At 40.3% G+C, this 21,646-nt stretch overlaps 1 protein-coding gene across 6 annotated transcripts in view; it reads right to left on the bottom strand.

The window, feature by feature from the left end:
* The window catches only part of TSPAN5 (tetraspanin 5), an 85,568-nt gene that overhangs the window by 19,676 nt on the left and 44,246 nt on the right, over positions 1-21,646 (bottom strand). For 5 of the 6 annotated variants that reach the window (XM_066317908.1, XM_066317912.1, XM_066317913.1 and 2 more), the window contains exon 2: positions 6,811-6,861. In XM_066317908.1, the coding sequence (XP_066174005.1) occupies positions 6,811-6,861 (51 nt within the window). Of the gene's footprint in view, positions 1-6,810; positions 6,862-16,293; positions 16,316-21,646 lie in introns of those variants that run through there. The other variant, XM_066317911.1, reaches the window with a different exon arrangement.

The raw sequence follows: 21,646 nt of genomic DNA, 5'->3' as shown, positions 1-21,646 counted from the left end.
TGGGAAAAGTTCCTTTATTTGTGAAATGTATACGTCAATCATTAGGATACAATGATGCATGGATGAACAAGAAAGACCGACCCCACATTTCTATCCCACACCAAATTCAGGAGAAGTCAAATGAAATGGTAAGGACCTGGCTCTTTTCTTCAACACAAGGGTGCATTCCATCCATCATGAAATGTGAGACAACCAAGCCAGGCCCAACAAAAACTCCTGCAGAATTGGAGTCTTCTCCTCCTGGTATGCGAGCACAGGTAGAAAAAAGCCTGTTTGTTGTCATGTCACGTCACGTTGTCATGTCACGTTTTCCTCAAGGCCAGAGCCCTCCACACTACAAGCAGCATCTCATGTATGCTCAAGAGAGAACAAGGCAAAGGGAAAATGCTGGTCTTGAGCACAGGAGCTCATGAATGCCCCTCCTGATGTTATAGCCGCACAATAGTTTGCCTTTATCCCATCAATAAAGAATAAGGAAGCAAGGGTTACATACAAAAGCAATAAGGATGCACACCTCAGCCCTTCTCCATCTTGTACTCTTTAAGATCATCAGAACAGCTAGTACTACTTTCCAGAGACAGATCTCTGACTCCAGCTCCTGCCTTTAGTGCACATCTGCATTAATATTTGAGGTCAGATCCAGCAGTCCTTTTGAAGTGATCCCACACAAGCTATGCTTCAGTTCACACCACGAACAGCCTCAGAGCACACAGACTGGATTACTTATAAATGAAGATGTGCCCCTGGAACACAACTCATGCTCCAACCACTAGCAAGCATTCAGTCCACAAGATCACACCAGAACTAGGTAGAAAAGAACTCAAACCTTTCAAAAACTGCAGTGTGCAAGCTGGACCTTCAGCATCACTTCCTCTTGTGTTGGTCCCCACTGCCTGCAACTAGCAGTAACAGCCCTCACAGGCTGAGCCCAAAGCCAGACACACGTGTCAGCTGGAGCAGTGACCCAATGTTGTCACACCTACATAATCTGATGCGTTCCTGGGTTCCTAAGGGAGTCACAAGTGCACGAACAAACCAGTGACATTTCCAGATCATCTGTTGCTGAACAGCTGCTGCTGTGACAGGCACAGCAGCAAACTGCAGGACAAGAGAGGTTGGATCCAACTGAAAACACTCCAGGCAGCAGCAATTTCAAAAAGCTGACCCAGTAATGAAAATTCAAGGCATAATGAGTCAGAGACAACTTAGGAGAATCATTAGCCTAAGAAATAAAGAGGTGATACAGTGAGTGGATATGGAATTTGGCGCATAGGATGCATGTAAAAGAAGGGGACTCAACACTACAGGAGGACGGTAGAAATCCTTTTTATTTTCCATTTCCTCCAGGATGGGAAAAAAAACAACTTCTCTGCTGCAATATCTCATTACTGGGAGGACAAAACAAACAAAACCAACCAACACCAAAAAACATCACCACACCATACACTCAAGAAACATGGACGATCAGAAAAGGATACACCAATGCAAGATCTTCTGAAACATCCATTTTTGCAAGCCTTTTCACAGGCTTGTCTCCAGGATTTAGTATCATTGGCAAACACTAACATCTGGGGGTGATGGTAAATAAAAGTATTTGCAAACACATGATTTTAAAACAGAAAACTTTTTCTGCTTTGTTAGTCATAAATTCCATGCAGTTCCTCCATGCTGCGCCTTGGAATGAACATAGGGAACAGAACAATACTCATTGAAACAATGTCAAATTAATTCTACTCCAGAATTTTGTCTCTGCAAGCAAGAAACAAGGTGGGGATGTTTACAAATCTCATTTCCTTTATTTTTGTTGGTTTTGCATTTCCCACAGTAAACAGTAACAGCAGCAGAACTTTATTTTTCAAGTGTCTAATGGAGAAGAACTAGTCTAGCTTTCTTGTCCTGACAAAGCAGAGTTCAACAGGTGAATAACTGGCACAAATACATACAAGATACAGATTTTTAGACTTTCCAGGATTAATGACTATAAAGTGTTGAAAGCTTACCTGTTTAAATTACGCATCATTATGTACTGAAATTTAAATGAAACGTAATAGTGCATCTCCTCCTCTCTTCTCCAGTCCTACAAAACCCACACAACAGCCCTGTCTTGGAGGCAAGATATAAGCTTTGGGTATCCTTCAGCCTATGACGAACATAGGATATGTGCAGTTTCCTTGTTGGCAATAACTTTTATAAGAACTGTGTGATACACATGTATGTACAACAATTGTGGAGTGACTAGTGTATCACTCCTTCCTGATGTCTGGCATTCACTGGGACAATAAGCACAAGTGAGAATTTTTTCTTGTAAACAACTTTTGTTTTCATTTCAGGGCAAGGAGAGACAGATTTGATCTGACAAATTGTAATTGTTTCCATGTACAGAGTTTAGCTTGTCCAAGAACACCAAGCAGACCTAAATCACTTTATAGACAAGTAAAAGTCTATCTTAAAACATCAGATCCAGATTTAGAGCTCCTGTTCACTAAAAATGCTATGCTGGCACCCAGAGGTACCAAACTAGTACTCCAAATTGCACACAACTTGACTTCTGAGCTGAAGCAACTTATTGTTATGCTGATTTAACTGGAAAAGCTGAGAAGCCAAACTCATTCACATTGTCAGCTTCTTCCACTTCTCCCTCTTCATTTCAATCAACTTTACATGCAAACTAAATTTAATCAACAAAATTTGAAAGATTTCTTCCCTACTTTAGTATTTCTTACTTTTGCTACCTCCTACTTAAGAGTTTACCTTAAAACCACAGTGCTTTCCTTCTAAAAAGTCCCTCTCTATGGACATTCTTGTAAGGTCTCAGAAGACATAACAGTAATTCATCACTTAGGCTCACTACTCTTGAACATAAACCTCCTGCAGGTGGCTAGGAAACTTATTTTCCCAAGCACCTACTGGTATCACACCATCATCAGCCTTAAGACCACAAGATCTAATATATACAACCAAGGAGGAAAACAGACATCTTCTACAAGTCTACTTTATTTTTTAAGAGTCAACAGAAGACATGACCTGAAGTGGTTAAGAAAACCAATGAAATATAAGCATTTTCCAGTGCTGCAGAGCAAAAGTGCTGTCAGTTGCTGAGGTTTCGCACGGACTCTTTGTATGTTAACAATGTTCATGTCTCTGTTGCGGGGAGGAGGATGGAAATCAGCTGCCATGGATGAACTATTTAATGGTACAAGCCCAAGCCTGGCATGCCTGAAAACACTGCGAGACTGTGAGCTATACAGTACCACCATGTATAGACAGCTTTATTCATCCCCAGAGTTTATTGCCCCCACCCCACCCCCAGCTCTCTTTCAGGTTCATGGCTCAGAATGCTAATTGCCCAGCTTTTGTTTAGGGCTGGCTGACTGGCTGTCAAGCCAATTCTATTGCCTACTTGACAAATGAGCTCTTTTGCCTCCCTGCAAAGGCCGTAAGGAAGGCCACAAGACTGGATATTGTGCTTTTCTTCTTCACAAGAAAGTTTAAAGGGGAGAATCCAAGCCAACTTAGCAAAAAAAGAGAAACTAAGCACCAACTCCACAAATCTGTCCCAAACTGGTTGTAGCCAGCAGCCAACAGGACTCCTGTGAAGTCTGGATTATTTTTTATATCCTGCAGTTTTAATGTGGCCTAGAACCCTATCTTTTTACCTTGAAAAGATTTTGTGAAGTAACAAAAGTATATACAAGTTGATGGCCAGGCTACAAAACTACACAGCAGAATATAAAGCCACACAATTGAAAACAGAAGTTCATCAAAATCCTCCCCACCACCAAATGAAGTTTACAATAGGAGTCCTGAAGACCTACTCCTGCAAAAACCCCTTACAAATTTACACATTACACAACAGCAGTGTCAAGTTCAATAAACCAAGTTCACTGGGGCAGCAGCAAGTCTTCACAGAATGGCTGAAGTCATCTGGCCACCTAGCTCTGGCTGCATAGAAGCATGTCCTGATTGCTTTGCAAAAATCTCCAAAGACAGAGACTTCATTCAAATCACCTCTGGGCAAACTGTGCCAGTACTCGATCATCCCCACAATAAAAAAAAAAAAAAAAATAAAATAGATGTTCCCTGATGTTCAGGGAAAACACCACCTATTTTCATTTTGTTCCCATTGCCTTTGTCACTGGGCACCACGGAAAATAGCCTGGCACCATTCTCTGCGTTCTTCCTTCAGGAATTTCCATACATTAAGATTGCCTGAGCCTACTCATCTCTGGACTAAAAAGTCTTAACTCTCTCACCCTTTCCCTGCAGGAGAGAAGCTCCAGTACCTTAATCATCTATTCATCCCTCTGCTAAATTCTCCAGTATGTCAGCATCCCTCTTGGACTGGGGAGCTCAGAACTGGCCTAAGTGTGGCCTCACCAGTGCTGAACAGAGGGGAAGAACTCCCTCCCTCAGCTTGTTGGCAATACTCCTAATACAGCCCAGGGCACACTCCCCTTCTTTGTCATAAGGACACAGAGCTGGCTCATGGTTTGACTCTGTGTACACCAGGACCCCCAGGTCCTTCTCTGACAAGCTGCTTTGTTGTCATACAGTGTACCATTACAACAGCCCATAATGCCTAAGGGATACCCATCCCAGCCTTAGACAAGCAGCAGCCTAGATAGGGAAGTGCTTTTCAGTTATGTTACAGATCTCTCAAGCCCTGGGCTTCACCTCCTCGGCTTTCATCTTCAACTCCTCATCAGCAGTAAGAACAACTCTGGGATCTAACTGATGTGCCCCCCACTAACTAACACAGGGCCTATGAGCACCTGGAACTTGATCCTGCTGATAGCAGCTTTTGGCCACTGCCTGTGCTCTAAAGAGCTGAGTGAAATAAAGCACTCAAATTGTTTTGACACAAGTCAATTTTTTCATAGTTCTTCTACAAAACTCAAATCTGTCTGTGCTCAAGAGCTCTGCAGTTCAGCTATACCTATACAACATCGTTGATTAGCCATGAACTAAAACATTCCATTACTAAGCACTGCAGAATATAACAGTTAAAGAAGCATAATCATTCTTCAAGGAAAAACCCGTGCTTTAAACCAATAAACAGTACTTTATTTCACTTGCTAATTAAAAAAAATAGAGCTGGAAAACCTACTACACATGGAGCTAGAGTTAATGCATATTAAACTGTGGTGGTTTTATTTTCTTGTCTTAAAACAACATGGCATTTTCTCCTCCTTTCAGAATCTGATTAAAAATGGTTTAAGATGACTTGATGACAGATGTCCAAATCTCAAGGAAAAACATGAGCTTTGGCGTCTAGGCAATTAGGAATTGAAAGCATTTCCCCCAGGAAAGGGTACATGCTTTCCCATACGGAATATACATAAACCCTAACAAACCAGGATGCCACTAGAACACCTTCTACCTGTTAAGACTGGCATACTTAGGACTTCAAACATTATAGCTGTTTTCCCTTACCTGCTCATTCACTCTAAGGAGCAATCATTTGTGTTACCTACTGTAATGACACAAAAGTGTTCAAATATTTTCTATAAAGCCACTCCCAAACAATGCAGTTCTCTGGGGCTTAGACATAGCTACAATCTCTGAGAGTATGTTCAGAGTACTAAATAAAACATGTTTTTACATCTTTGCTGAATAAAAAAAAGTCCCAGCACCTCTTTCTAAGCCTACCTGAGCTATCCAACATCAGTATCATATGACATGTAAATATAGATATACATCTATATATAGGTGTATACAGTGTGTGCTAATTAATATCCCACTACTGTTTGTAATGATCTACATCCAAGGGACACACACAGAGCAATGAGAATATAAGTTAACAACTCAAAATTTGTCCTGAATTTTTTAGAGGCAGAACTCCAGAGCTTCCAAATCTGTTATTTGTTCTGCTGCAAGCACCAGTTATTATGCCTTAAGTGAAGATCAATTTATAACTTACTCATTGTTTTCCATTAAAAGAAGAAAAACTTACTATGTAACTGAATATCACAGCACCATTATTAACAGTCAGGTTTTGTAATTTTCAATCTCTTAAACAAAGAAGAAAAGGAAACACTGGCTTTAATTTCAGCTGTTGTCTTCTAGCAAGCCAAACTCTTCACCCAGTAACCCAAGACATGCTGACTTGTTTTGTAAATTATGCCTTGACATTTCATCTTCTTCCCAATTTCTGCAGCAAGCAAACTAAAAACTAGGTTTTGGTTCAGAAATGTTTTCTCTTTCCCTGCCCGCTCACCCCCCATACACACGTACTTCCCATTTCAAAGCTGATTTTAGAGTCTTGCAACAAAGGGTGTTTTAGTGGCCAGTTTCATCTGCACAAGAAAAAACAACAGTTATTCTGCCCCAGGTTTGCATTGGCTTTCAGGGCTTATCTTGATTTTCAGTTTTTTGGGTTTGTTTTTTTAAGAGGAACAGCAATTAATACGCCATGGTAAGGCAAAGCCTAGTTGGGTATTTTTCAGGAAGCTGCCTTCTAAGATATGTAGGCTCTCCTCCATTCCTGGGGACACACTGCCCGTAGTGCCCCAGCAGGGTGTTCTGGTATCTGAGCTGCAGTCTGAGTGTGCAAGGATTGAAATGGTTATTTTATGGGCCAGTGTCAGTCACTGCTTCTTGCCAAGGTATTCTTGGGAAAGATTCCAACAGTGTTCCTCTAAGTGACTCAAGCTAAGATTTTATTAAGATTTTATTTGACAGAGAGGCTTGATTTTGTTTCAGTAGAAACTGTGTGTGAAAACAAAATAATGCAGCATATTATTGCTTCAGTATTTCATCAGGGTAAGAGAGACAAAGAGGAAAAACAGTTTGGTGCTATATTCAACTTACCTTTTCATTCCATGCCCACAATCCAATCCCAAGAAACGCTATGCCAAGGAACTAAAAGAAAATGAAAAAAAAAAAAAGAGCAGAAATTAGAAATCTGTGGTGGGTTTTGTCTGTTGGGTTTTTTTAAAGATACATATTGACTCATCCCCTCTGTTTGATTATAATTTTATCAGGACTTGGGAGGCACTCTGAGTTTTACAATATGTATCTGGTTTATATTACAATTCAACTACTTTAAGTTGAAGAATTTAAAACTTGCACAACTCAGGGATGTCCCACACAGGAACAGAAGGTGCAATAGGTATCGCTTTATCAGCACCGAGCAAGGAAAGTTCTTTTCGAGTTTGTAGGAGTCAAAGCAAACTCCTCAGTCAAATAGCACTTTTGTTTGCTATTTTACTATTGCATCACCACTGCTTGCGCAAACCAAATACCCTCGTAGCTCTCTCCCAGTGAGAAAGTGATTTTAAAATATCCTAAATACACATTTATTACCAGTTTTAGCAATGCTGTCCACATAAAAGAACCCATAATTTCTGAGGGGAAAAAAATACTGGTCTGAAAGACTAACAAGTCTTAAAAGCCCTGCAGCTAACATTTGATAACTTTTCTGATACTGACTGTTGCATAAAGGAAGATCCATGCCCTTTCTTCTCCAAGGGATTCAACAGCACCAAACTCAAGAGATAGTTTTTCCCCCATGATGAACAAGAAAATGCAATCTTTGATTCTGTTATATCCCTGTGTTCTCCATTCAACTGAAAAACTTAAAATGCATCACTTCCCTCCAAATCTACTGGGATTGCATACAAAAGCTACACTAAAAACCAGTGAAACAAGCAAAACAGGCATAATAAGCACTCCATCTCCCAACATCATTACTGCGTATTTGGCACAATACAGTATCAATCACATAAAATGTTTGAAAAATATTTAGTAGATGTTCGAGCACATCTCTAAATGTCCATCTGTCCAACTTGCATATCTGATTTTAAAAGTGCCAACTAAAAAGAAAACTATTTTCACTGTAGTTTCAGGGCATGTAATAGAATGTTGCTCAAATATAAAAATTTTTTGTCATTTCTCCACACTGCAGCATACAGACTTATTTTGGCACATAAATACCCTGTCTCTTAAGATCTGTGTAAACAGTGAAGAATTCTAATGACTTCTCTTTTGCAAACAGAACAGAAGTGTTTCTTTGTTGAAAAGTGGGAGGAGGCAGGAACATAAAGTTTAAAACCTTTCCCAGAAGTGATTTCAACAGTTTCAAACAAAGGCTCCTCCCCTACATGCGCTTCTTTTGAAGGGGCAATTTTAGTTTTGCATTACAAGGATATCTGTAAAGCATAACCCATTATCAAGCAGAATATACTCACTACAATGCCCTGAAGTTCCCAAACACCCCTTGCATTTCTGTAACTTTCTCCTTCCAAGTGTGCTGTGCCAGCTACCCAAAGGACCATGCATACTGGGAATCAAACCTTTTCTTTTTGACTTGAAGAGTCATGACTGTAAATTTAAACAATACTAGAAGTCAGCATTCTTCAAAGGAAACTGTTGCAGGCTTGGCTGCATTTTAACAAAAGATAAATGGATTTTTTTCTTAGATGGAAAGCAGAACTGCTGGTCAAGAAAGTCTTATTTCAACAGCCTTAATTATTTATAAAGTACAAGACATAGATTCAAGAAAGTCAGTACAGCCTCTTTTGATACACCACAAAAAAGCCAAAAAAGGGTCATCTTACTTATATCAAGATTGCTTTTTTTATGGTTATAAAGCTTGCCAAAAGATAGTGTGTAATCTTCCTGACTGCAGTGATTATTTGAAACTTGAGATAAAGCTGTTCAAGTTTCCAAATCTCTCTCAGACAAATGCAGCTCTTTTTTGCAGTAACAGACTCCTTTCCTTCTTTCTTACACAGTCAAAGGCACCACAGCTGAAGGAACAGGAATGGGGGGGGAGCTATATATTACAAAAATCTTAAAGTTATGTTTGAAAGTGGCAAATTGTTATTTGTAAAGGGGCACAAAACATCACGCTTTGTGAACCAGTTAATATGGTATTGAACAGAACAAGCATGGAAAACTAGAATAGAATTATTTGATCAGTGCTTTACATTCATACATATTAGCTGCAGCTCTGTCCCACCTTCACTGACTTTACATAAATTTAATCCAGTCAAGTGTCTTGATCCTTCACCAGAACTTGAGACTTAAGGATAAGATTACCTCATGAGTTGCAAAAGGTGACTTAGAGTAAACTACACAGGTCTAAGCCAGGCTGAGCTCATCCCGGTTTACAGACTGGGTGATCAGGCTGGCTTTAAACTGAAGCACCTAAAAAACAAGGCTGTCTAGCTCCTGCCAAGAAAAAACAGAAAACTCAGTTCTCAGAGTCTTCAAAAGGATAAGAGAATGACATACTCTCATCCTAAATGAGAAATGCTTTTTTTGAGCAGAAGAAGAGATGAGGAACAATGAGCAAGATCCATTAGGAGAAAAAAGATTCGGAATGGAATCATGAACTCTATCACAGGATGCTGTGGAAATTAAAAGCTTAATGGCATTCAGAAAAAAAAATATAATTAACAGAATGGTCCATAACTATTGAAACATGATTCTGACGCAGCTTCTGGCTCAGAAAGTTTTTACACTGACACTCATTGGGAGACTGAAATCGGGAGAAGATTGCTGCATGCATGTTTTGTTGGTTAAATGCCTCTTTCCTTTGAAAAACTTTACTTGTTCTACTTGAGACAAAACACAGAGGTGGGCAAACCACTCACCTAAGCCCTGACAATCAGGCCCTAGGAACAGCCCACCTTTACACAAACACAGCCTGCGATGGGGACAGAGCACACAGGAACACTCTCCGTAACCCCCACTAGCAGAAAACATAAGTAAATGAGCAGACCTACACCTCTCACCAGGATTAACTTTGGATTTTCTTGACAATCATGAAAGAAACTCCCGCATAGCCTAAAATTATTTGGAAGAAAATCCAATGAGCAGTAAAAATGTGGAAGTTTACCTCATTATCAATAAAACACTTTACAGAGAAAAAGCCTCAATTCTCCACAGACCTCTAATAAGACCATCTGGCCTAACTATAAATGGTCACTGCTGCAGAGCATGTAAAATCTCTCTAATGATTTCCTTTTTTCTTTCCTTTTTATACAATAATTTGCAGGAGAGTATTAAAACATTTCTCTGGAGCATTAGCCTTACCAAAAAAACTTGCATAGCAGGATTTTCCCAGCCATAAGTTTTCTATTCACAAACAAACCCCAAATGTTTTCATATTTCTACTTTTAAATACATTTAATCTTTATAGAAGAGAAGGTGTAGTGGTACTTGTACTGTTACTCTGCTTGTGAAATTCACATGCTGTTTTCTGAAGTGAATGGACCAGTGTTTCAAGTTGTACATATTTTACGCTCAGTCTTGCCTGCATGGAGGAAAAAAAAATTTTTTTTTTTTTGGTAGGGATGCAGCCATCACAGCATTGCACGGAAAGGCTACTGGGCAAACTCTAACGAAAAGGCCAGAAAACCTTTGGGAGGCACTTAATCGTAGAGAGATCAACGATTACTAAACACAGGGAATTTTTCCTCTCAGTCGACATTCTTAAATAACTTGGCATCAGTTTTCAACCAAAAAGACAACAGAAGCAGGCCAAGCAGTAAGAGGTTGGTTAATGTGCCACATGTATAAACCAGCACACCTTCAAGTGTGGTTACATTAAACACTTGTGAGAGGTGAAGTCTTGTGCAGGCAACTAATTTCAGCTTCCTTGTGACAACACAAATACAGCAGTGGAAGCCTGCCAGAACAGCCAGAGCTCAGAACCAGAGCTTTCTGGCTAGAGCTTTTCTGGCTTGTTGGGGTGGGGGCATGGGGGGGATGTGTTTAAGTCCTGTATTTTGACAGTGTGAAAAACTCCTACATGCCCTTCCTTTGACGTGTCACAAGAACTTTGTGCATGGTGTTATCATGGAGACAACCAGGATTCCTATGGGCGCTTTGGTGTTTCCTCCACGCCAGTGTGCTGTAGGCAATTCACTGAGCAAGACTTCCTGCTGTGATTCAAGCAGCATAGCCCAGAACAAAAGGTAAGTATTTTACCAAGAGCACAACAGTGATCAGGACAACATGAAGTACAGCATTTCACATCATGAAATATAGTCAGGAAAACACATGGCTCCTGAGCTTTGTATATATATAAAGCACTGCTGACAAATTCCTAACTGAACTCCAAAACCCCAAATGGACAATTTTTCCCAAAGAACTTCCTCTCCAGCAGTCTACGCTCAGACTAACTCAAAGGTATTTTAGCTGCAATACTCACTGCTTCTTTAAAGTATTTTATGCCAAATAAGTAATTTTATTTTTTAATCCATGGCAAAAAATGAGCTTAATGTGTGGATCCATTTTTGTCCGTTTCAAAAAAGGATTTAGTCATTGGTTTTGTCACTTGTTTGTTTTTAAGTAGGTCTGACAGAGAAAGAGCACCAAAGTAGAAATCAAAATGAAGTTTCACACAGTTTTCTTCTCTCCTTCATGCCACTGATGTGTACTCTGCTTAAAATATGTCACTTAGCGTTCTCAAGCAGAACAGATAGGACATCCTCTCAACTCTACAGCTCTCACCTGCATCAGTATCATCACATGGAAAGGAAGTACCAGAAGTCTGCTCTTATTTCTTTTTACATATGCCCCAGTTTCAATGACTTTTCCACTCTCAACATAAATTGTTACCGCACTTGCATTTTCATATGGCTAAAAAAGTGTGCTGATGAAAGGAGAGGCAAACTGCTCAAAGCATACCTATACATTCATCTATGCTAATGCTTACATAGAATGTCTTCTTCTAAAGCCCATTTCTTGTTTGCTTTGAGATTGGCAGCAAGAAAATCCCACGTACTACAGTCAGTGAATGAAGGTGCTGATGAAGATGCAGCGTAGGTGACTAATTACCACTTTAGTTCATGGCAACAGACATAGAATACAAGATGTCAAACCTATTTCCATTTTATGTGCAGTCTCTAAAAAGCATTAAACTATATTTCAGAGATAACTGTCTCGGTAAAATATTTTCCCTCCTGACACAAAAAAAAAAAAAAAAAAAAAAAAGAGAGAGAGAGATATTTTACAGTTTCCACACATTTTTATCAGCTAAATCACAGATTTGACTGATTTTTATAGAATTATCCAAAGGAGAAAAACAGGCCTGAGAACACAATGAGAAAAGCTGCCTGCTCCACCTTGCAGGATCCTTTGCATGATGTTTTCTAATGAAAAATTAAGCACACGTAACCCCAATTTCCAGAGCAAGACACTATGGCTGTTAATATATGTTTTGTTTTCACCAGTATGGAGTTTTCCGTTTTGTCTGACAAGAAAGCAAGAGATAAATATATATACACACTCCCTGAATACAGAGTCAATTGCCATCAGTTTCTTACTGTCCTTTCCAGTTCTTTAATAGTAAAGACAAAACATCTGTTTTCTGTTACTGTTGCTCTACATATTTATTTTATTGCTTTCTGGTGGTGCAATTGTATGCACTGCCAATCAGCTTAGAGCAAAAGTCCCTTAAGACCAAAATCCCTCTCCTCTTGTCTGCAGAAACTGATATTCTGGAAAACACAAAAAGGAGAATTAATTATGCCCTATTTCCCCTGCTCCAACTTTTGAACAACTCCTCTCAAGCCTAGACAAAATAAATTTATCTCTTTTCAAATCCACACTAAGTCTTCAAACTCAGGTCCTGATGCCTAAAGAAAATACTTCATTTGGAGCAGATTTACTTTAAAGGATAAAAAACTTTAACATATTAAAGTTAAACTTTGTAAAATTCTTCAATAAAACTTTTGGGAGTTTAACGTTGTTTCTGTGAGATCTAGCTCATTTCCTAAAACTAGTACCTTTTTTCTCCATATAAAAACCAAAGATCATAAAGGTAAATACTACACCACTACCACACATTCAAAAAGGCCAGAGTTGAAGTAACAAGACATCTCCCTCAACAGTCACTTTGGTACACTCATCTCACATGGATCCCACCCTTTCTCTTCTTTCTACTGGAATTTGTTTTACCACACTCTCTTTGCTCTCCTTGAGCCCAAAAGACTTAGCAGGAAGACTGAGAAATTCTGCTGTACACACTGTTCCAAGAATCTCTTCCCTGCCTTTGCTCCTGAACTACAGTAAGGGCTACATGTCCTTTTGCCTTTCCTATCCAGCCTCATTCTTATCAATACCATCCCATCTCTAGCTCAGTCCTCTCCACAGCAGCATCCATGACTGAAGTCAGTTTCTATCTGCAAAACCTTCCAAAAATTATGTAAGTGGTATTGTAGCAGCATATATAAACAGTATAGGCTTAAAATACAAACACACTCAGTAGAAAATTGTACAATACTATTCCAGCTGGTGGATGGGGTCCGCCGCTTGGGACCCAGAGAGCCACAGTCACTCCAAAGGATGTCTTGCTAGAAACAGCTCCTTGGGGGGTCAGGGCGCTCCTCAGCTGGCAGAGGGGCTTCTCAGCATCGAGCAGAGCAGTGATTTTTCAGCTCAGTGATTTCAGCTTTCAGTGATTTCAGCTCAGTGCTCTTAGCTCATGCCCTTGTGAGTTAGCCCCTCTTTTAGCCGGCCGTGGTGAGAGAGAGAGAGGTCTCGTATGGAATTTCCGCAGGTGGTACTTTATTGAGAGGGTACCAGCGAAAGGGATCCAGGGACGAGGAACCTCTGCTGACCAGAGGAAACTCAGGGGTTTTTATGGGACACCAGGGTGGGAGGAAAAGGGTACAGAACCAATCAATTGTAACAGATCTACATAAAATCCCGAGGGGGCTTGTGGGTCTCCGGACAGGTCGCCGTGGCTAGAAGGTTTGTCTTTGTCTTAGGGGCTCTGGGTGAAGTTGCGAAATTCTTCCTTAACTCCTCAGCTTGGCTCCCTCCAGGGCAAAGCAGCCGGGGCTCCACCCACTCCCATACAATACAGTAATTGGGAAAAAAACCTAAACCTGAATTTGACATCCTCTATCATACTCGTTGTTTCTCTTAGGCAGCTTGACAATGCAAAGACATAAAAGTCTTCTCATTCGGGCATACAAGGCAGGTATAAGAAAAGGTGTAAGGGCAAAGAAAGAATGTTTTGCTTCAAGTCAGGGTGAAGGAAAAAGGTCTGGAAGCAGAACCACAAGTGGGTCATTTTCCAGGTCTGTTTTGCTGCCCATGGTTAGCAGTATCCAGCCCCTGAGGGCAGCTAGACCTCTTCTGACTGTCTTCTTCCTGCTGCTGTGATGATCTTATTCATCCCAAACCCCTCTACCTGAGCTTCAGACTATTTAGGTGCATCCCCACCATGACTCTTCTTCACGTTCTTTTTTTGAAGCCACTGTTCCACTAAAATTTTGAAAAATAGCACCACATCCACAAAAAAACAGAGAATACGTTAAAATCTCCTTAGGAAACTGATACACAAGTGGCTCACTCCTTTCAGTTGCAAGCAGTAAAGCTGTAACATTTACTTCAGGCATTTAATACGGCAAACAGAAACAACCTGAGCTAGTCTTTTTCCCTAGTAACAAATGGGCAATTACATTGCCTGCACAATTGATTGAACAGCTGAGAACATCAAGAGTGCAGAGCCAGGAAACACAAACAGGTTGGCTTGTCAACAAAGCAGGATACTCTGAATGCTCAGCATTTCCTTTTGAGAGAGAAGCTTCAGCTTCTAGCTGTGCTTGTAGGCTACAGAGTGGGAGTCCCAAAATCTTTTATCCCAGCTACACAAGCTGCTACATCCCAGGAGATGTTTCATAGGAGATTCGAATGTCAGAGATTCGTCCTCTTTGCTTTGCAGAGAAGCAACCATGTGTGCAGGATGAAGGAGGAATGTGAAGACAAAGAAGCAAGTGAACACCGCCAGCTTTACAGAAACACTTGAGCCAAGCAATTTAACTTTGCTCTCCTTCTACTTAAAAAAGGAAAAAAAAAAAAACCAAAACCAACCAGCATAGAAGAGAGTGATCATCAAGCAAATGGTGAACACACCCTCTAAATGCAAATGCACACAGCTATTCCTCAATAGCTTTATTGCCTCTTCCCTCCACCCAAGGCTCATCCCTGGTTCTCTTTCTTGAGTCCCCCACAATAAGATGTTCAAAAGCATTTACAAAGAAACTGGTGCCACATACGTGAAAAGGTAGGAAGTGGGTCAATGCAATTTAGTAACATGTCAGAAGCCAAGCTCAGGTGTCCAAAATCCTGGCCCTGATATGATGTGCTTGTAGCTTACCACACTTCTCCCCAATCAAATCTGACTCAGACTTGTAAATTCTCTAACAGCAAATGCCCAAATGCATGGCATGTATTAATACATGAAACAAATCAGCTTCCAACTTCCAACCGACTGTGAGGCGATGCAGGAGAGGAGCAGACACCAGAAGGGCTGTGGTAGGTTTATCAAGAGTTGACAGCCTAGCAACACTTCACTTTACGAAGGTGCCTCAAGATGTAGAGAGGCCAGCAGTAATTTGTCAACATAAACAAAAGGAGAAGCTCAAAAGTCACACCTGAGCATAATTTGTTTTTTCAGAGATGTAGGGAAAAAAAGTAAAGCCAAATGCTAAATAGGTGGATATTAATCTTATTTTCTAATACCCACGCACAGCTGCCATCAGCAATCCAGATTCACAAAGCCAAATTACAAGACGTGTTGTGTAAATGCTGACCAAAATCCTTCATCACTTTGCATTTTGTAGTCATTGCAAGAGAGGGAAATGTCTCAAACAGAGTAGCATTTTTAGCCAATATCAACATTTCCTGTGTGTTACAGAACTACAAAAATTCAGATTATGTATTAGAAATGGTTTTATGGAGCTCTGAGTGCAGCTTCCAGAGACACTAGAGGGCTGTTGACCAGAGCTTTGAAAAATTCTTTTCCAGAAGGTAATTCAGCTCTGCATTTTGTCTTGCAGTGTGTTGCTTCTTACTAATTCTAGAGGTTACTGTACATAGATTAAACAAGACTGTTCACCAAATTAAACTCTATTTTTTATTATGTCAACATTACCCATGCTTTAGTATCTATATTTCTACTATCAGATATCTTCCTAATTTCCAATAAAAGTAAAATATGAGGGATTGACACCAATTTGTCCTTTCTGCAACAGCACACTTTGCAGGGGCAGAGTAAAAACTGTGATTTGAATTTCTTTTCAAACACAAGCAACATGGAACAAACCAGCAGCAACAAATGGTGACAGTGCTGTTTACCTGTGGAGTTTCTTCCTAGGCAAAAGTTCCACAGCTTGGCAGTAGGGAAAAAAAAAAAAAAAAAAAAGGCAGCTATAAAACAGCTGCTTGTCTAAATGAAACAACTGTTGACCCTTTGTCTGATTTGCAGACAGCACCAAAAGCACCTCTATTATTTGTCCTTCTCAAACAAGGTGTTGGGGGCTTGACTACACACATGGACAAAATCCTCTTCACTTCTGTTAAGATGCCCCCTCAGGTCCCACCTGTTTAACATGATGTGGCAGCCGGGGGTGGCTTTGCTGCCGACACCTCTGCTGGACTCGTGCTGAAGATACAAATACAACAATATCACTGCAATTTAATTTGAGGGTTAAATTTGCTTTCAGAATAAATGCATTGAAAAAACAGAACTACGCTGGAAGATTTCCAGTTTGCTATGACAGAGCCTACTGTTCTCACATAATTGCAGCTTTAGCCAACAGTATGAGCAGTATCACCTCATCATACAAAATGCTCACTTGCTAGCAAGCGTAAACTTTTATTCCCAATTTTATTTATTTGCCACTTTGAACTACATTATTTCCATAAACTACAGTTCCTAAAAAATCTACCAGGTTACTTAACTGTTTGCACAAACCTTCTCTGCTTCGCACAAACCTTCTCTGCTTCACACAAACACTAATAGCTGATTTCTCCACCGACACCTAGCAGTAAAGCAAGGACTAGAAAACGATTTGAGGGATCTGGAAATGTAATTGTAGTACATGCAGATGGTTCCCTAAGAGAAAAGCTATAAAAAACAAGTGACTAAGGCCCTTGTGCTGCAAAGCTGGGTGCTTGCAGTCAGTCAGTCTTTGCTTACCACTTTTTCAAAACAACTTCCCAATAAAAAAATCCCCAACAACTGTGCACAGAGGACTGGATTTGGTTTGACTTCATGCACTCACCCATCACTTAAACTTAGTCCAACAACTGCTACTTCTTGTACGAAAGGTTTCTTTCTTTCTGCTCAGCCCCAGAAGGGTTTCAAGGCATCAGGTACATGAGCAGCACAAAGCAGCCATTTAATCATAAAAATATGAATACTGGGTAAGTTTCCATGCCCAGCTCGACCCTGTTATAAAAGTGAATAAAAGAAAGCATTTATTTTTTACTTTTGAGTGCCAGCAGTAAAACTCATTTAAAAACTTTAGCTGTTTCCCATGGAACAGTCACCCAGCACAGAATCTCAAAAGGGACATCTGCAATCCAGAGTCTCAACTAAAGCCTTCCAGGCAAAACCCACTACAATTGGCTTGATCAATTGGAAGATAATACAATTTTCTAGAACACTGCCTGTAAGAATCCCACAGAATCTTGTTGGAATAGTGATGCTTTGGGCACGTTATCCAATAGCAATGTGTTAGGGCAAGCAGACCTCTGTCAGACTGAGGGGCTCAGAAAACCCTGATAGAAGATTTCTCAGTCAAGGATAGAAAGAGCTCAAGAAATGTGTGTTCTAAAAAACCTGTAACAGAAACAAGGGCAAAAGCATCAGTCAGGACATCTCCTCAACTTCACTTAACAGGTTTCATGCTGTAAAGAAGTACAACTCCACACTACAGATAAGCGTACATATTAGCTAACAGAGAATTCTAAGGATGCATTTATATAGCAAAGGCAGCATATCTCAGCTGCTAACTGGAGACAATTAATTCCTGCCAAAAACACCAATGTCAAGAGGGTACCCTGGCAGAGGAAGGGTAAAAACTTCAGTAAAGGAGAACATGCACAGCATCAAACTGCCAAATCCATCTTGACACCTCTCTGCCTACACTGCAACTTCAATCCATGCTAGAAGAGAAAATAAACATTTTGTAACACAAAAGTTCAAGCAACACTACAAAGAAAAACATCTTATTTGTTTTTTTTTTCCCTTATCTGAAAAATAACGTTTAAGTTTTACCCAAAGTTAATCATGTCAGAGTTTCACTTTTCAGCTACTAACTGAGAAACACAAGCAACAGGAAAGGATTCAACTTCAAAGGCATGTTTTCCCAGAGAAGTGTTTGGAAAGGAAACCACTCTTAAGACAGCTTCTCCTGCTTTTCAGCCTTGCTTTTGTTTAAGACCAAGTATATTTGGAAGCTGATTCTAAATTTGAGAAGTAAATGCAAACAGAACAAAATAAAGTTTCACTGAGAAAGGAAAAGCAATATCAAACATATTTTTCCTGTTTTTTAATAATTCCACTTACTGATCCTCTTTGAAGCAACTGAAACTATTTGTATATTGACAAACATGCCCAGGAAAGTCCAGAATGCTCTGCCTGCCTCCTCTTCCATTTCAAAACACTTCAGCCTAGAAAACTTCCCAGTGAACCTTGTAGTTCATCCACTACAAGAACATTAGAAACCTTTCAAAGCATTAATTGTTTTCCTTTAACTGTATTTGCATACTATTAGATATTTTTTTATATGAGCTGAAACACCATGAAACAGAGAAAGGCCTTTAAATCTGGTCCTTCCCTGCTGCACAAACAGTGCCATTAACCCTGCACTGGGCTACCCAGAGACAGGATAAGAGAAGAGATCTTCAACAACACACAGTTGTACCAGCTGTGACCACGACTGTGGAGCTATCAGCAAGAATCCTTTCCAGCTACTCATGTCCTTTCCCTCACATAGTGAAGAAAAATGACCACAAACAAAATGGAACAGTAGGAGGGCTGAACATATGGGACATACAGATGGAACGAAATCTAACAATCCAAACACAGTGTCATATACTTAAAAACTAAGAAAATATCTCCTATAAGATGATTTTTTTTTAACTGGAAACACAACAGAAGACAGCCTTGAAATTGCATGCATCAATCTGTGAGCTAGTAAGTTGATGGAATACAGAAAGAGAAAATACTTGACATTTAATACAACATTCTCAGAAAGAATGTAACTGCTTCCTGTGAGTTTTCCTCACTTCCATTATCTCTGCAAAGATGTAAAATGGCCAGCACCACCAGTACAGTGGTAGCCTGCTAAATGTTTGTGGGCTCTTCTTTCAAGTGTCATTTTGCCACTGGCAGTACCCAACTGTAGGAGTTACAGCATATGGATTACAACTCCCATAGGAGACCCCACTGCACCCCATCAACACTCACCAGTGAAACTGAGCTCTCAGGATGTTTGTAAATATCTCTGTAACACCTCATAAGTGGCTGGGCATTCAGCACCTTCATTAACTACACTTCACCCTAAACAATGCCAGGGAGACAGAGCAGCCCAGAGAGTGTAGACTTCAATGCAAACACAAACAGAAGCATTGAAGATTATGTCCCCCTAACTCTTTCGAGTGACACGGTTTTTTTGATTAAGGAGCACGTCTTCAACAGCTCCTTCTGTGACTGCTGAACTCCTTGTCTCCCTGGTAAATCATCAGGCTTGTGTCACACACACAGCAAATAAGAGGTTTTTCTAGGATCAGGCTCGTAATTGCTTTCCTCCAAAGTCACTCTCATTCATTCAACCACCCACGGTTAGCCCTTCCCACCTACCCTGAAAGGACAACACACTGTTTCCAGCGTGAGGTGGGGCTCCTCACCCCGCCCCATTTACATGTGTCTGCATAAAATCACCACTTAATTCCATGACATTCGCTGCAGCGCTGACCCCTATTCACACACAAGGCATGAAAGGAGCCCAGTGTAGTGGAACTGCGTTCCCGGCACGGCCGCGCTCTTCTGGCTGCCCTCACATGACCTCTGCTTGGTTTCTGTCACTGCCAAATGGGCAGAGCACAAACAAGTGCAGGGTGGCGTGTCACATCCTCTCTCTCGATGCACCAAATCAAGCAATTAGACTCTACAGCAGGCACCCTTAGGGCATTAAAAAGAGAGAGCAAGGGGGACACAGTGTGTGAAGACTGAGAGACACCGCTGACTGCTTTTTGTCTCTCCTTCGCTTAATCTGGTAATTAGCAGTACCAGCTCTTGCCTCAGGCGGAGCAGAAGGAAAAACCCTGTATGAGTTGAAATGATATGTCCCAAATTAAGCAATGGGGTTCCTGCCCGGCCTGCCATTACAGTCAATATATATGTTTTTTATGTAACAATGCAGGACAACAAATCCATCCATAGTTTCCTACACTGTCAGTGTGGTCTATCACCGACTTGCTTGGAGCTCCTACTCCTGCCCTTCCTACACAATTCCTACAAGATACGGATGTTTGACGCTGTGCTACAGGAACGTACCAGCCCCAATCTGTAACATGCACAAGCCCTGCACTCTCAACCAACATAACCACATTTCTGCACAAACAAAGAGCTCCTGATCAGCCATGAGGCCGTGTGGAGGCTGGAGCTGCAAAAGAAGCAGCAGAAGGAGAAAGCCCACACTCGCACAGCGTTCCAGTGACTAAGAGAGATTGGATCTGGCTGCTGGCTGAGCTGTCTGTCTCCATAAGACACTGCATCTATTATCTATCTAAAGGCATGAAATACAACTAAGTTTGGGGGGTTTTTAATGTTGGGAAAAAATTACACTGTTTTAGTTCTCCAGGCAAAAGATGCACAACAATCAGGATATACAAACATACCAAATTGTGGCACAATTCCCTCTGGTTTCCCTTTTGCCTTTAACAGTAGCCAAGAATACTAGAAGCTTTTGAAAATTCTCTCCGTAATAACTGCTAATGTCTACAGTGTCTGACTTAAGAGAAACAATTTACTACCAAACTAGTAGTTAAGACTGAGAAGTGGACTGTATAATGGGAAGTATAAAAAAAGTATAATGGGAAACCAATAAACTCTCCTCAATTCTACTGCCATTAATTCACATCACAGAATTAGAAGGCTAAAAATAGTACCACTGTCCTCAAAGTCACCTGATCCATCACATCTTAAAATATATTTTTATTTTAGAAAGAAAAATTTTAATGAGTGTCCACCAGCTTTACCAGATTTCCTGTTGCTTAAAATTGCATGCAAACAGTTTTACAAATGAAATTGTTTCACGTCTTCATTTGATAATAGCTACCTGTATCTTTGTATTCGCACACAGTTTATCTTTTAAATGGTTAACCTCTTGCAAAATTAAGGCATCTTACAGATCACGGATTCCCTGGAGGAGAAAAAAATAAAAAAAAAGAGGTTCCAGTAATACAGATTCTGTTCTTTTCATCACTTGAAGGATTCCCTCAATTCTCACAGTAAATACGAAATAACTTCATCCAATTTGAGTCTTAAGATATTAATACATGTTTATAAAATACATCAATTTCTTTCTCAACAAATCTCATTAATCAATGCAACACAAACAGATCCTTCCTATTTCTGCCACATGAATCAGCAATAACCAGGAGCAAAACGAAAGATCCTAAGCTGCCTGACACTATGTCCTATGCAGAGGAGTCTTTTTTTGGCTACTTCCCTGCATTTCTATGCAGCCTTCCCATAAGCCCGGGGTGAAAAGACCGGAGGTTTGCACCAAAGTAAAGAAACAACTACTCTGTGGGTCAATCTGCACAGACAGAAGCAGTGCAATTAAGAGCTCAGCTTAAGCTCTGACTTAGACTTTCTGCTTAATTC

The sequence above is a fragment of the Sylvia atricapilla genome, chromosome 4, assembly GCF_009819655.1.
Source record: "Sylvia atricapilla isolate bSylAtr1 chromosome 4, bSylAtr1.pri, whole genome shotgun sequence".
In the NCBI taxonomy this organism is placed as follows: domain Eukaryota; kingdom Metazoa; phylum Chordata; class Aves; order Passeriformes; family Sylviidae; genus Sylvia; species Sylvia atricapilla.
The sequence above is the reverse complement of the archived record's forward strand: the minus strand, read 5'-3'. Positions and strand labels throughout refer to the sequence as shown.